This window comes from Poecilia latipinna, unplaced genomic scaffold, assembly GCF_001443285.1.
Source record: "Poecilia latipinna isolate Pla-1442-1.1 unplaced genomic scaffold, P_latipinna-1.0 Scaffold342, whole genome shotgun sequence".
In the NCBI taxonomy this organism is placed as follows: Eukaryota; Metazoa; Chordata; class Actinopteri; order Cyprinodontiformes; family Poeciliidae; genus Poecilia; species Poecilia latipinna.
The window spans coordinates 328183-344668 of NW_015112958.1; the positions used below are offsets into that span (position 1 = coordinate 328183).

Below are 16486 nucleotides of genomic sequence, written 5' to 3' on the forward strand. Positions count from 1 at the left end.
TACATCTCTAAGGTTAATGAGAATTGGCCAAAATAATGCGTGTGTATTTTTGACATACTGATGCTAAGAATATGCTAGAAAACATGTAAAGCTGCATTTATCATAGAAAAACAACATGTCAAATGACCTAATTAGCAAATCAATATTAATTAGATATAGTAAGGAGCTCTACTTGTCAAAATTAGTTAAATCCACAATAAATCCAACTAATTGCTAATTGCCAATTCATTAATTTTAAACATAGAAACTCTTAATGTAATATATGTGTAAAAATAAAAGCAGTTCACTTTGCTTAATCTTTTGGAGACATGTTACACGCATTATGAGGTGAATTTCTGCTGACGAATTACTGCGGTTTGCAGCTAATTTGATTAGTTAATCCCAAAAGGTTTCAAACCATTTGGAAATTTAGATTTAAAATTATTTTTATTCAAATAAAGTAATAAATCAAATGGCATAGAAGAGTTTTGAAAAAAGATATGTACTTAAGTAATTTTATTTACATTTCATCAAAACCTGTCGTGACAAAAATTATTTATACCTTTTTTAATAATCCACCATAGGAATATTTTTGGGAATATTAAAGACTTGTTTACATTTTGTTACATTGCATGAGGGGGGGGAAACATGTCAAAATATGCTGTAAGCCAGTTGATTCAGGTATGGAAAGGGCATACAGAAAAATACACAGAATTTATTTTCCAAAAATAGACGAGGATTAAAAAATAATAAACTGTCACTGCCATTCCCATGCTGGGAGATTTTTTTTTTTTTTTTTCCTTACGAAACTCCAACAGGCTGTCATGGGATCACTGCTTTCTCGAAAATTTCAACTGTGTTTCTGCTGGACCTGCATTTTTTCCACGAACAACACCATTCTATCTATCCATCACTGTCTTGGCACCGAAGGGGACTGGACTGAGTTTCAGACACTTCTTCACGACTGAACAAGTTTATAGACTACTGCTTGAATTCGACCTACGTAACCTCCACAGATCCTCGACGGTCCAGCCATGTGGAAAATTCTGCTTAAATTACTGCATCTGTACTAATTGGCTGGCATCTCAGCACTGTCGTTGTTCATTTTTATTGGCTGCTTCTTTGTTTTGTAAGACAAGTGGAAACGAATTTAAATGTACAGCCTCAGGTTCAATATATACTCCACTATAAAACACAGAGGGCACAACTTAGAAAGTTTAGGGTATTCACGCACGGCTGAGGGACCTTTTCATGCAAATGGCAGAGAAGGATGACAGGAGGGTAAAAAAAAAAAAAAATAGAGAAATAAGTAATAATAAGTTCAGAATACTAACAAAGAATTTTTATTTAAAACCAAAAACAGATTCACTTTCAGAGGAAAAAACAAAAAAGGAACTGTGACACTGATGAAAACTATCTGAGAGGATCAATACATGATGCATTGTGGAGTGCTGACTCACAGTAACACTTAGCTTTAGGCAGAAAACTCAAGCAATGCGACGCGTTTTATTTGTGGCACAAGGATTGCAATGGCACATTAGATAAGCACATCCATAGCAGCACTACTGGGCCTTCAAGCATCAAACGCGTAATGACAATGAGCAATTATAAACGGTCGACACACAAAGAAGCATATGGACTGTAATATCTTATTGTAAAAGAACAGGTGGTGTGTGTCTAGGAATCAGGCAGCTTTAACAATTGCAACCATGAGCAAGTGCTTCTTGATACTTTGAAATGAGTGAGGCGGCTGTCTGTCGAACAAGAGGTGAAACCTGTGATAAGGAAATGTGACAAACTGTACAACTAACATAAGTTTAATGGAAAAAAATAGTACTGATAGAGCATTTTAAACAAAACACTTCTTTTTGAAAAGCTGTTTATACAATTTTATAGAAATGACAGGATGTGTTTTCAAGCTTTCTGCACCGTCTGAATGTCATAAGTACAGACTTTAACATCTTTCAGGGCTTTTTTTAAAGACTTTTAAACTGCAAGCACTGCAAGCAGAAAGGTCACTTATAAATATTTAAATAAAGAAAAAATGTAATTCTTTACTCTTGAATAGAAATGTATTGAGTATTTTCTTTTAAAAAAAAAGAGCAACAACAAAAAAAAACTAAATCCTAAACAGAGTCTCTGAAGTAAGCCCAAGGGTGCTGAAGAAGCTCCTCATATCAGTGACACACAAACAATTATTTTTTTTTCACAGAAAATAAAGTGGCTACGCTTCACATACCACCACCACATACAGCACACTATTGCCAGCCGGATATATAATTCTTCCGATTTCCGTTAAATTGCCAAGCCGACCCAAGGAGTTACCTCATTCAGTCTTCACTCTTTGTTGATCTGCACCAATTTTTGAAAAGTTATATGCTTGGTTGTGTCAGAGCTAAAACGACGGACCGAGAATAAACAGTGCAATCTGTTTCACAATTGATCTCTACTTATCGTAGCATAACATGTGGGTGTTTTTATTTATTTTTTTTCTTTCATGATTCATTCATTAAATACACAAAAATTAGACTTTTTTAAATCCCAAAATCGACATTGATGAACTGAAATAAAAAGTGAAAATGTGTTGTCTTATTCCTTTATAGTAATTAATATATTTTAGATAAACAATCTCATTGAAGAAACTTTTTAAATCCATATCAAGCTTGATATTGACACCAGGTTAATACACTTGCATAGCACACTAATGCAAATGTATGTGGTCTGTTTTGATTAACATTACTTCACATGCATATCACTTTAAAATTGGAGAAATTAATCGTGCAAAAAAAAAAATAATAATAATAATAACATATTATGGTTTGTTTTAATAATGGACAGAAATCCAGTCATGATGTCTGGATTAAAGTTTAAGAATGGAGCAACACTGCCACCTGGTGGCTAACTGCTGTAAATTTCACAAGTGGTATTTTTAACCAATAGTCTTTTGACATGGGAAAAGATCATCAACATTAATAATTACAAGTGTCAAGATCAACAAAAAAATGAACACAAAAATATAAAGGGGGTATCATTCAGCATGAAATGGAAACAAAAATAATAGACGAAAATTAAAAGACAAACAATAAGAAGAGGTTATATCTTGCTTGAGAAAGACTTAGATTTTCAGCATTTGCTGCCAGATACCACATTATTTTTTCTGTGCAACGATCAGTTGAGGAAGCAGCATCATCGCTAATGACCGAAAGACACTGAGCACATTGATAAAGACGGCTGGCTCCGTGGGGGAGACTGCACTGGAGTCGCTACAGCTCAACGTTTGTATTTGTAAATGCCATCCATGCAAAAAGTCATTTGAAATGCTTTCAAACAAATTATTAATGAGGTAGGAACTCTGTAAAATATGAAAATGCAAATTCAAAATAGATGAATAACATTTAACATTTATTTAAAAACACAAATTTGAAGAAAACAAATGGTTTCTACATACCTCAGGTTTTCAGAGTTGGTTCTAGATTATAGAACCAATGAGCATTTTAAAGAAATGTTTCATCCCCTTGCTTAGGTTTATTCCTGAATAAACAGATCTCTCATGATCTGAGTGATCAAAGACATTTTTACAACAATCTAAAAATAAAATCATGTACTAAAATTCTTTGTATCCTGTTTTGCAAGAAACAGGATACAAAGTGGTATTAATTAAAGACAAAAGTCAGTCTATAATGATGTGTTGGTTTGTTCTTGGCTCTGTTATCTGTAGCCTCACTGAATCTAGTTCAACGCTAATCTCAGTCTTTGCATTTTTGGGACCAAAACTTTCTTTTCTGTAATTAGCTGGAGAAAATTCTGACCCATTTACTAATTTATAATATTGACACATCGATGCGGTGGCTGCAGTGGACTGCGGCCATGAGGTGAAGCGGAAGTAAAAAGTCATGCATCATCAAGTTACCATAATCCGAGCTAGGGGAAGCTGATGGAGATTAAATGTAGGTGGCCTGAAGATCAAAAACTCTACGTGGGATCTGCGTTTCCTAAGATTTGCAATTGCTAAATGACAGAAAGTAGCCGAAAGCTGCCAAGGAAGAGGAATGTGCAATAGCTGAAAGAAACTCAGCAAAAAGGACCAGTGGGAGTGTTAGAGTAACGCTTCACACTTCACTACCACAATTACCAGCAAATGTTATGCTCAAAATAAAGATTAGGCCCAAACGTCAGGATATGACCAGGCTAGAGCAATTTCATTTCTTCTCATTTTATGACGAATGGTTTCACAACTTTAACAGGGTAGAGACAGATTTGCATAGGTTAAAAGTGCTAGCTTTATAATTTTTCTTAAAGAATATTTTAAAATTACTTTCAATATCTGCTGACCTTTAAAGAAACAGCGTTGTACTTGTCACACTGCTTCCTATTTTCCAATACGTTCTAGTGTACTGAAAGTCATGTGTTACGTAGGTCAAAATACGGGAAAGGAAAGGAGAATTGGGAAAATACCAAGTCTAGACATGTCTTTGAGATGTGTGTGTCAGTTTGGATACACTGTTGTTCAGAACAGTGCATGGGAACTGGGATCAAGTATGCAAAATTGACAATGCTCCATTGTGTTGGAATGGGGTTTTGCTGTGATGCTACCATCCCCATTTTATTCATTTTATTTTATTTATATCTAAGAATAGCAGACACTCTATCGATAGCCAGCTTCTGTCATTAATAAGTGGCCACACATGTTTACATAATTAGCATATGCTCAATTTCTCTCTCATTTTCAAGCACCCAGCATACTGAAGTGAGTAAGCCATCATTTTAGCAGAGCATAACTTGGAAATAAGTAGCGCCATTAATATTTAAAGTATTACTATTAGGTAAAGCAGGTAGGATACTGAATTATTTAATCGATTTGTCACAGTTTCATTAATTCTGCAGTAGTGGTGAATGCTTTCAAGATACATAGCATCTGAGAGCTGTCGACCTAATGTGACGGGATTTTTTTTATACGTGTTCAAGAAAATCAAGCTTAGCTGTTGATTAAATTGTGTATATTGGACTATAAAATGCATAGCACAGCTAGTTATCTCACAGGATACAAACAATAATGGAGGATGTTATAGAAATTAATGAGGGAAAGTAATCAAAGCAATATATATATATATGTATATATTGTGGTGTTTTCAAAAAAACACCACAAATAGAGTAAAATCACCATTAAAACTTAAAGAGGAGTATTATGTATAATCAACTTTTCATAGCTTTTTGTCATGTTATGATGTCATTACCGCACCAAAAACAGAACTGGAGTATTGCTTTGATTCTTTAAAGTATGTTCGAGAAATCCTTTAATCACCCGTGGCAACCATCCAGGGGTGCCTAAATGCACTGCCTATGTCCACAAAGCTCCTTCTTGGAGCTGCAGCCTCCAGCAGAGCTTCCGCCTCACAGAGCACACCTTCCCCTCTCCTTCTCCTCACAGCTCCTCTAGACTAGTGGCAGCAGCAATTAGAAAACAGAACAGTGCATCTACTGAGCTTACCATACCAACTACATCTCAGTGCAGTGGTCGTAAACAGCATAATTGACAAGCAGTAGGAGCTTTTTAAAGAGACAGAGGCCAGTCAAATTGTGAAGTCAAATTTCTTTTAGGTTATGTTGAATATATTCAGCATTTTTATAACAACTGAAGGTAACATGGTTAGCTGATTGTGCTGTAAAATGGCACAATTAATACCAACGCTTTAATAAAAATATAAAATGTGCAAGTATTTTTTTTAATACAAGATATAGTTAAAATATTTCATTTTATTAAAAACCAAAACATGAAATTGTGGTAAAACAAACAAAAAAACAATCAAGACAGCACATGCATATAATCTGTAATCCAAAATATAGCAAAGCCATAGACATGACAATTATCACAGGACAACTTTAGTAGAATTTTATTTATTTTTTTTTACTCACTATAACAGTGGGAGCAGCAGCGACCACGCAGTAGAGGATGAGGGGAGGGACGAAACTGGACTCCTCAGTGCCGGGGTACGGCTTCATCAGCTCGGCGTCGTTACAGAAGAAGCCCTGCACGTGCACACCGAAGAGGTCCGTGCACTCCATGTAGTAGGCCAGGAGCACGGTGCCAGACATGATGACGAGCTGCACAAAAAACATGCCGGGGCCAGATGGACGGAGGGAGCGGGAGAAAAAAAGTGAAAGAGGGAGTTGTTAGCTTTTACTGCAAGTTAAGGCTGGTCTGACACAGTTTTTAGGTTAAGAATCTGTTTTCTTTAACGGGGCTATTCAAGGCCGCTTCCTGAACGTCGCTCTTCCCTTCTCTCTGAGGTAATAAAGCAGATTTGAATCAAAACAACATAAATCCTCTAAAATTGTACGTCTTTCTTCCTCTCTCTCCCCTTTTTTTCTTCGATCACATGCTAACTCTTGTGATGCAAACCCCCCGCCCCCAACCCCTTCCACCCCACACACACACGCGCGCACGCACGCATACAGAAACCATCATCATCCCTTTCCGCTTCCCTCCCTCACCCCCTCATCCTTTTATCCCACCATCATCATCTTTTTGTCTCTGGCCTCCTTTTGATGTGTTTTTCTAAACGCAGCTGCAGGCATCTTTCATTTATATAAATATATTTTGTTTATATATAGCTTCTTTAGTCACCGATAATGGACCGGCAGTGGAACAGAAGATGCACCGCGCTGCACAGCGGGGCTTTCAGCGAGGTTTCTAAAAAATCAGCCGCAGTCGTGCTTTTCATCCGATGATGTGCTGCAACTCTAGCCAATCGAAGAAGCCGTTTGGGTTAACGTCAAACAGGATAGATGAGACGATTTCATGCCATAAAGCTGCCAAAAGCACTCCATAAGTTAAGCAAGAAGAGAAGGATAAACGGTGACGGTGTTAAATTTAATTCTAGTTTAGTACAATCTGTACACTGGACTGTAGAAAAGCAGAGAAAAGATGTTGCATGCAGACAGCTGGGGGAAAAAAAAGACATATTTACAATTTTAAACATTGCAATAACAGAGGTCTGTGTGATTCTGGAAGCATGAGAGCAAGAAAGCAGTGTGTAGTACCTGTGTCCAACACTAAGTGTCACTGTCACTACAGAAACTGTTTCGGTCAAAAAGACAGACATCTGATTTTGTTGAAATTTACCAAAAATATTCAGATGATTTCCCAAAAATTAATGTAACTAGTATAAATATTGATAAAGGACATGTGGAAGTGGCAGTGAAATAACTGGAACTCAAACTGCTGTCGGACGGGTCCACCACAGACCAGCTTTTAACTTTCTGTTCTTCCTCTGCTTTTGTCTTTTCATAGAAGTATGCATGGCCAGGTGCTTCAATTATGTCTCTTTTCAGAGATGATTCATTAGCAGAGCTATGGCTGCCATTAATCATGTGAACTCCCTTTGGTTTTCTTTCCCATAGAAAGTACCCCTGGCTCAGGGCTTCTGTTTTTTGCTGTGTCAGTTTCCTGAACTGAGCCACATTAGTTTTTTCATTCCTGTCATCTCAACCCATTTTCCTGCCATGGCAGATGCTTTACTGGCTTTACTGGAAGTTTCTTCCTGTTGAAAAAAATTAGCTGTTCGCCCCCACCCCACACCCCGTTACCACATTCATGCTCATGATGAGGAATTGCTGTAAAGTCAATGACAAAGTGCCATCAGCCGCCCCGGTAAATTCATAACCTTTTACCCAATTTATCTTAAATGATTAACTGTAACATTTAAAGCAACAAACTTGTGATTGCTTTAAACTATTCACATTTCTGCAACAAACATATCTTTAGTGTCAAGCCTTTGCTGTTTTTTTTATATAAAAGTATTTCAATTAAAGTTAATTTTATAGGAACAGTCTGCAGGAAGTCGTCTGGAATGTTGAGGTTCTGAAAACACGTGTGTTGATGGTTAACAGTGTTGCACTGGCACATCCAGTCTTTTAACAGATGGCTATGTTGTGTTGTCCAGGTGTGAGTGTGTGTTGTGCATGCTTTATCTGTGTGTGTTTATGCAAATCTTTGCTTGGTAACAACATATTTTCTTCCAAATGATGCAGTGTGTTAAGCCATATCTTACAAAGATCACATTGGTAGCTATTGCTCTGAAAATCTGAAAAATGTTAATTGCAATCTATGAATAATATGTTTATTTGAAAAAGTAGGCATTCACATAGTCTATGTCACAAGTGTACCTATAGCTAACAGTAACAAGCAAATTAAATGTCAGATTAATACAAATAATCTTGATGTTTTTCATGATTTTGAACACCTTTGCAAATAAGCTCCAACTGGACAAAAATGCTTGTTATTCATAGTGTAAAATGCAAATTCCTTTGCTTCCCAAAATGTCATGTAATGCACTGCAGGAACGCAGAAGTGAGTCAGGCTTAAGGAGAAATACATATTAAAAAGGCTCAGACAAAATATTGCCAGAGATCTACAAACATAAAGTAAAGAATGTTGCAGCACCTAAAAAAAAAAAAAAACCTGATCTAATGTTTTACTATAAATTATGGAACTTTAAAAAAAAAAAAAAAAAAAATTGCTCGAAACTGCAACATCTGCCTTTGGGGAACAAAAAAAATAATAATTCAAAAACAGGAAAAATTTCACGTTGGAAGACACAGAATATAGAAGATGAATCAAAAATCATCAGATGGCCAAACCTGATTTTCAGCTTGATTGATTCCAGACAACGACTGTCAGAGTCAGAGACTCAAAACTCAAGTCTTTTTTTTTTAAATGCTGACCACATTACATTTTATTGTTGTCCATGTATTCTGCACTATATTGCTAAAATGCCCCTTAGTTACATTTCCCTACACTATAAATCCCAGAAGTCTAAAAGGAACTAGTTAGCCACTAGACATGAAAAGCATCATCAATGTTGCCATGAGGGAAAAGCAATTTCTGTTTTCCAAGCTTCAACCGACTCTTCGGCTCTCGTGTCAACAAGTCCGTGACAAAACACATTTGGTTGTGATCCAGTGCTATAATTACCTTTGGATAAAAATGTCAAAGTGTGGTAACTCCAATGAACTGAAAATAGAGGTGCAGTCTAATCCCTGGCGGCTGCTTTCGCTTTTCTGTACAGTCTTCATGAGCTGGTTTTATGTGACAGTTCTACACCTGAACAAAATGTCTGTCTGCAGCTTAAAGTGTAACTTATAGGTCTATTAGATTCAGTCCTCAGCCCGCGTCATGCTGCATTAGCAAAGTGAACAGCAGACCGAAAAGACTGGCAGTCATAAAAACGGTTCCACAGATATTCTTTAAATGTTGGAGTAAAACATGTACCTCGACATACAGAATAGCACAAGGACAAAAACATTAAATTCCAAAAATAGTTTAATAATCAGAAAGCATCATGATAATAAGGTGCTGAACTAGTGAATTATCAAAACAAATTGAACAGAGACTATAATCCTTTTAATAAATTAGTCGGTAAGTGTCAAGGAAAATTTATGGTTTTGTACCACAAAACAAGCTTGAAATTATTTACTCTTTTCCAACAGAGTATGAGAAATATTGTGAGGTTTTCTACAGTTATATATTATTTGGATGATGGTAGTAAAGAACACTCCGATTTATTCCTCAGTTACAATTCAGCCCCCCATCCCCAGGTTTCACATTTATTTAAAAAACATAAATAAATATCTCAAATAATTATGCATTGATTCTGATGCTGAATTATTTAGAAGTCTGACTGGCAGTAAAGTTGAAAATTGAGCACAATTACCATCTTACCTTCTTTCTTTTCATCTTCAAACCCTTTTTTTCAAAATTGTCCTCACTCAGCTCTATCCTACTTTTAATAACTTGCATGAAACAAATCTAACCCGAGTCGTCACTTCCTCGCATCATAAAGTCAGACGGAAAGATCTTTCATAAATCCTGCACAAAGTCACGGTTTTTCAGTTCACTGTCAAGTTATGTTAGCAGACCAGAGAAGATGCTGACAGAAATAGGCATCCGACTCTAACCTGTCAACTACAGAGCCTGACGTTACAGTTTTGATGTCAAACTGAAGCAACATGAGAGCTCGCTATTCTTTTGTATTTTCCCCTGCTTTTGCTAAATTTACTTTTATTCTAATGCTCTCTACCATGTTATAAATCAGCACCATTAAAATGAACAATGATTAAGGTGTTATTTTAAACCATTAACAAAAAGCAAAGTCTGTTTGCAAAGTACAAGTAGTGGAATAAAGTTTTTTTTTTCCTCTCTTTTTTTTTAATTGAATTGAGTTATTCTCTTTTCTTGGACGGCATGTACCATATTCCTTTACATAAAAAAGAAAACATAGGACAATTATGGGATGTTTTAGGCTTCAGATGGTTTCACAACTAATTTGAAGTACAGCAGCTTGTGCTGACAGCAGATTTTTATTGAAAGGAAGCAGAAACTCTCCACCTGTAGTCACTGCTGCGTTTCCTGTCCAAACCATCAGCTTTAATTAGCCCATTTGCTGATCAGTCCGCATCCAGAATGCAGTTACCTGACGGTAAATCCCATTGCTCAGCAGTGCAACCATAAAATAAATGATAAAACAAAAAAAACATCAGATCTTTTGAATTATTGTTGACCGTTTCCTTGCTTTGGAAATGGTGATTTCACTTGCTGGAAAATGAAATGCTGAGCAAGATAAAAGAATATAAAATTTTTTTTTAAAGAGTTCAGAAGCCTACAGTGCCTATTAAAAGTGCTCACCTCCTTGGCTGCTTTCCCCTTTTTATTGCTTTTATAGATTCATTATAAAAGTATAAATTTGGCGAAGAGAATTTACAAAACCTAACCGTCTGATATCAAAGTGAAAACGGATTTCTACAAAATAGTGACAAATAAAAATATTTAACATAAAATAAGTGATTGCATAAATATTCACCCAGTTCAAGTCAGCATGTAGTTGAGGCACCTTTGGATGCAATGACAGGTCGTCACTTCTCAATCGGACCTTCTCCTCTGGACGCTGCATTTAAGCTCCATTCTTCCAGGCAAAACTGTTCAAGCTCCATTATGCGTCATAAAATCAGCAGACCTTTTTTTACGTCCTGCCACACATTCTCTGTCAGATTGAGGTCTTGGCTTTGACTGGACCACTTCAGAACATTCACCATGTTGTCCTAAAACCATTTCTGTGTAGCTTTATCTGGATGCTTCAGGTCTTTGTCTTCCTGGGGAATACATGTTGTCCAAAGCCGTAGTTTTCTTTCACTCAGGATTTCTCTACAGTTTTGCTGCATTGATTCTACCCTCTACATTTGCCTTCCATGGCTTGCAGCTGAGAAGCATTCCCACAGCATGATGCTGACACCACCATGCTTCACATTGGGGATGGTGTATTTGTGGTGATTGTTTGTGTTTGGTGTCCTCTGACGAGCTTCTTGTCTGGTAGCTGAAAAGCTCCTTGTTGGTCTCATCACCAAAGAACTTTCTTCACCATCAGTTTTACCACAGCTGCTATGAGTAACTTTCTCATTGCAGCACTGAACTAGGTCAGTCACGTCAAAGAGGTTGAATATTTATGTAATCACTTATTTTATGGTAAGTATTTTCAGTTACTTGTCGTGATTTTACAGAAAGATTTTTAATTTTCCATTGAAGAGGGTTTTTTTTGCAATATTTTGTCAAAAAAAAAATAATTTTGTCCATGTTTGATTTATAAAGGGGATAAAAAAAGAAACACATTCAAGGTGATGAGTATTTTTTCATAGGCGCTGTATATTATAGACAATATAATGCTGTTTTAAGATGCTGCTTTAAGGCTTTTGTATTTTTATCAGAAATCTGACAAGTCTACTTTGACCCGTTTTTAACAAAATGCATGCCTGCAGCTTTGCGCATTACGTAACTTCATGCAGAGTATATCCGTTTTCGCCTCAGTCTACAGATTGCCTTTTCAGATTTGCCTTCCTTCATGTCAAATAAGCGATGTTTTACTTCCTTCCTGTTTATTTTTCCCCCTTCCACTCTGTCTCATCATTGCTTCTTATCCCCTGTGTTCCAGCTTCCTAGCAAACACTTTTCTCTTTTTTAACTACACTGTAGCTTTCTGTCTGACAGTGTGAGTTTCTTCGTTGCAGCAGAATGTCATGGAAGCAAATTATAATCAGGATTTTAACTAACAGACGAAAAAGTGCCACAAGTGGCATGTTCAAGAATAACCATCTTTTATGTCGCACAGCCCCTGGCACGGAGCTACATGTTCATTGCCGTATCCAATCAGGGTGTTTTCTTTCGGTCATGTGACAGAGGCATCCTTCTGCCTTCTTCTGTTTGTGACAGGCAGGGTGAGAAGGAAGGAGGGAGAATAAGAAGGACAAAGACACAAGTAAGCAGGGAAGCACAAACAGAAAAAGGAAAAAGAGAGAGAATTCAATTGAAAAAAAAAAATAATATATATATATATATATATATATATATATATTTAAAATATAGTTAAACTTGGGAAAGGAACGAGCTTTAGCTGTGGAGTTAAAGAAAGATGATGGATATTACAGACATGAACCAAGAAAAGCTGGAAAATCCTGAAAAAAAAATATAGAAAGCAAATATAGACACAAACCTACAACAGCAGAATAATAACATGCAGAACAGAGGGTCATTAAGAACACATCTTCATGTGTTTAGATCCAATGACATTAAGCAGAGCCCTAAAATGTCCTCTCAAGTGAAAATGACCAACAATATCTCTATTTGTTAAGCAACTATATAATGTTTGAAATAATAATGCAACTTTTACAATAGTGTTACATTAGTACACTAATGTAAAAGACTAATTACGCGGTATGCGATTCCTTCCATTTATAATCTACAAATGTATGCAGTTATGTTACCTGAGAGGGTCGGCCTTCCTGCTGAGCAACAAAGCAGAACGACTTTCAGTCCAATTCTACATTATTGTGTGCAGATGTGCCTTTTGATAAACCAGAAGAGTTTTGATCCACCATCTTGTGGACGTGTGTATTAATGATATAGAGCGTGAAGTTTAACTGTTTGTGTCCAAGGCCTCTTTGATGCCTGCAGCACAGAAGACGCTTTTCAGAAACAATGGAAGATTTTTAACCTGAAGCTAAATCAGTTATCTGAAATCGTTAAAATATCTAATTAACTTGATGCTTCTACTTCACAATTTGATTTTTTCTGATATAAACAAGGCATCCACAACATGTCCAAGCCCTTCTGCCGTTCTGTTGCTCCTTTTTTAGATGCAGCAAGTTGTCTAAAAGCCAGTAAGCTGCTGTGTGACTAGCTGCTTTGCTATTTGTATTAGCAAGTAATTGTACCCAATAAAAGGGGCCATTGAGAGCAACTTGACAGAACCTGCTCACAAAATCCCTGGTTTTTATTTATTTATTTATTTATTTATTTTATAGCCAAACATTCTTCAAATACCTTCATTTTCTACAAACTAAGGTTTAAAATCTCATAAAATACCTTCCCATAAAGTATTCATTATTAGTCTTGGAGGAGTTTCAGTGAAAAACCGTTTAATAGCTTTTTTACTTATTTGACAACATGAAGTAAAGAGCTTAGAATTCCCATGAAACAAAAATCACTGTGGTAGATGGAATTGCATAGCTCCATTTTGTTTTTAATGAAACAAATTAGACGAGATGGTCTTCTCCTAAAGTAATCTTATGAGTAACGTAGGTAAGCGACACCAGACATTGACATGAATTTCTAACAAAAAAAAAAAAAAAATCAACACCTAGATTAAAACAACAGTAAAAGAAACCCAATTATAGTTTGAAAAGCAAGGATATGAGCAGTCTAGTCCCGGAACAACATCAAAAATGACCTTTATGGTTGCAATCAATATTTAGTTCCCCTCTTATCAAGCAGTAAAGTCGATCTGTTGGAGAGATTCAGCATCATATCCGTCTGAACACGCAGTTGGCAGCATTAAACAGAAATGTGTTTATACATCAACAATGTAATTAGGGTTTTCCTTCAACTCCTTCCCAGTGACACATCAGTAAACAAACTGCAAAGCCATAATTAGCAAAGCCCAATTAAACATTTAATGTCAGGTTCCAGCCATGACACCGGAAAATTTTCACATTGCACAGCAATAAGCCACAGCAAAAGAGGAGGATGCAATAAAAGAAATGTCATGAAGCATATACATATATTAAAAATTTGTCTTATTAATTGAAATTAAATATATTTCCCTTGCTATTCTAACATATTTTGTGGTAAGATTTTTTTTTTTTTACTTTTTAGTTTCAGATGGAAAAAAACATCAAAAATAAACAACATAATGGATAATAATAATAATAATAATAATAATAATAATAATAATAATAATGGGATGCAAGTAAGAATCGCTCAAAAGTGAAATTATGACTGAAAAAGCCAAAGAAAAAGTATTTATCTTCCCTACAAGTGTCTTCTGTTTGATGATTTTGATGTTGAAGTTTTTCAGATCAACCAAGTTTTAACCTCGTCTTCAAAACATCTTGACCCAAATTCAACTTTGCGCCAATTTTTTGTTTTTTCAACAGAGTCCTAACTCTGGTTCTAAACCCTGGTAACAGCCAAGCACTAATTCAACGCTGGACCACTTTAATCAGGAGCAAGATCAAATCAAAACGCTGTGAAGCATTCACAAAGACCTTTTGTTTCTTAAAACAGCATTAATAAATTACATTTGTATTTAAAGAGGCTGTGACTGTCTGATATTTAGGTCTGTTTGATATTCCAAACGTGTAAGTGTAACAGAAAAGCAAAAACTGAATACATTTATGAGGGGCCAAATGAGTGCAATTGAGAGCATAATATTAAAAGAAAGGGGAGAAGAAAGCCAAGTGTCCCGAGACATCTCTCTGATTAAGGACTTTCAGCTGACGCTATAATTAAATATGGATAGGCTGCAGAGCTCTACCTCTCACACACACACACGCACACACACACGCACACAGAAATAAACATTAAGCTCTCCACTTCCTCTGCTGATTTAGGTTCTGGTAAGTTGTGTATAATTCTCCTAAAAAAAGGTCATTTGCAGTTACATAAATCCTCATTCATGCATATATATCATTTCTGTATCACCAGAGAGTTGGAATAAAACAAGTACAGTTTTTAATGGCTAACAGTGAAATAAAGATGATCGGTGTTAACATGGACCCGTTTTATTTTGAAAAACCAAAATAGGAAATACTGCAGGACTACTGAGACAGAATTTAGACGTAGACATAACTCTGCTTTAAACTTTAAATAACATTTTGAAACAAATCTCAAGTTTCCAAGTAGCTTAAAGTGCATTTTGTGATCTATCCATGACACAAGCTAATATATCAAAAAAAAAAACAGTATCACTGTAATTGTGCTCAACTATCTAATGCAAAAAGTCAAACTCTAATCCTCCTTTAAACACAACAAAAACAACCAATTTTGCAGCAGGTTTTCCACCTAACCCAATAGTAAATGTGAACTTTATGTCCCTTCCTGAAAGGCTCCTACAGTTCATCATGAATCCCCGATGCATCTACATGATCACATTTCTAAGAATCTTATGCATTGGACTCATCACTTGCACCCACACACAGCTTCTTACCTCCACAAAGATGAAACAGGGGATGATGGAGTAGCTGCGTAAAGTGTTGTGGGACGCCATCTTGTCTCCAAGGAGACTATGTGCTCTTAAGATTCAAAGGAGCTCACTCTGTGAAAAACATAAAAAAACATCAAGTGTCAGTTGTCATCTGATCACATCACACACTTCCTACCCCGTCGCAATCTGTTTTAGCGGAACTACCACTGTGATATTGATGTGCCACTTGGAACAAGAAGACCTATTGCTCTTAATATTTGATCAATCACCTAGTCAATGAAATCTACCAGATTTTCCTTCGTAGGCTCCGATTAGCAGAACTTTTTTTCCTGTAAAATGTAGTAAATCCAAAAACTACCACTTTATGTGGCCGGTAAACATATCAGACCATTTTTCATTAACTTTGCTTTGAGTGTTCAAGAAAGAATTGTGCCATCTGACAATAATAATATAATGGGAAAATAATAGTTTTTTTCTTTGTTTTGTTTTTTTTGATAATGTTGGCCTCGAGACTCAAAGCGAATTTTAAGTCAGGAAAAAATATTTGTGGAAACGTTATCCAAAGGCTTTAAAGTGACACTTGCATTTCCACAGAAACAATTACATGTGTGACAAAAGACATTCTTCTCAAATCAAATGTTATTTGTGCAGCACATTTCAGCAACAAGGCAGTTCAAAGTGCTTTACACCATAAAAACACAAAAAAAACAACTAAAACGTTACATTTTTCCAAGTCCCATCATTTACACATCAAATGTTGGTTTGTGTTTCTTTAATTATGATACAAAAGCAGCTCTAAATTTTTAGTCCACATTCAACTCAGTGTTTCAGCTGTTACACAATTTTCTGGAAATTCTCAGTGTTTGGGATGCAGAGCAGACCAGAACCAGAAGACTTGAGTGGCCTGGAAGGTTGATACAACAACAGCAGATCTTCAATGTCTTGTGGTGCCAAACCATTCAGTGATTTATAAACTA

At 36.0% G+C, this 16486-nt stretch overlaps 1 protein-coding gene across 4 annotated transcripts in view; it reads right to left on the reverse strand.

The window, feature by feature from the left end:
- The window catches only part of plppr1 (phospholipid phosphatase related 1), a 75488-nt gene that overhangs the window by 15757 nt on the left and 43245 nt on the right, over positions 1-16486 (reverse strand). For all 4 annotated transcript variants that reach the window (XM_015035645.1, XM_015035644.1, XM_015035643.1 and 1 more), the window contains 2 exons: positions 15513-15620; positions 5893-6081 (listed from right to left, as the gene is read on the reverse strand). In XM_015035645.1, coding sequence (XP_014891131.1) covers positions 5893-6081; positions 15513-15572 — 249 coding nt within the window. In that variant the 5' untranslated portion in view covers positions 15573-15620. The remainder of the gene's footprint in view (positions 1-5892; positions 6082-15512; positions 15621-16486) is intronic.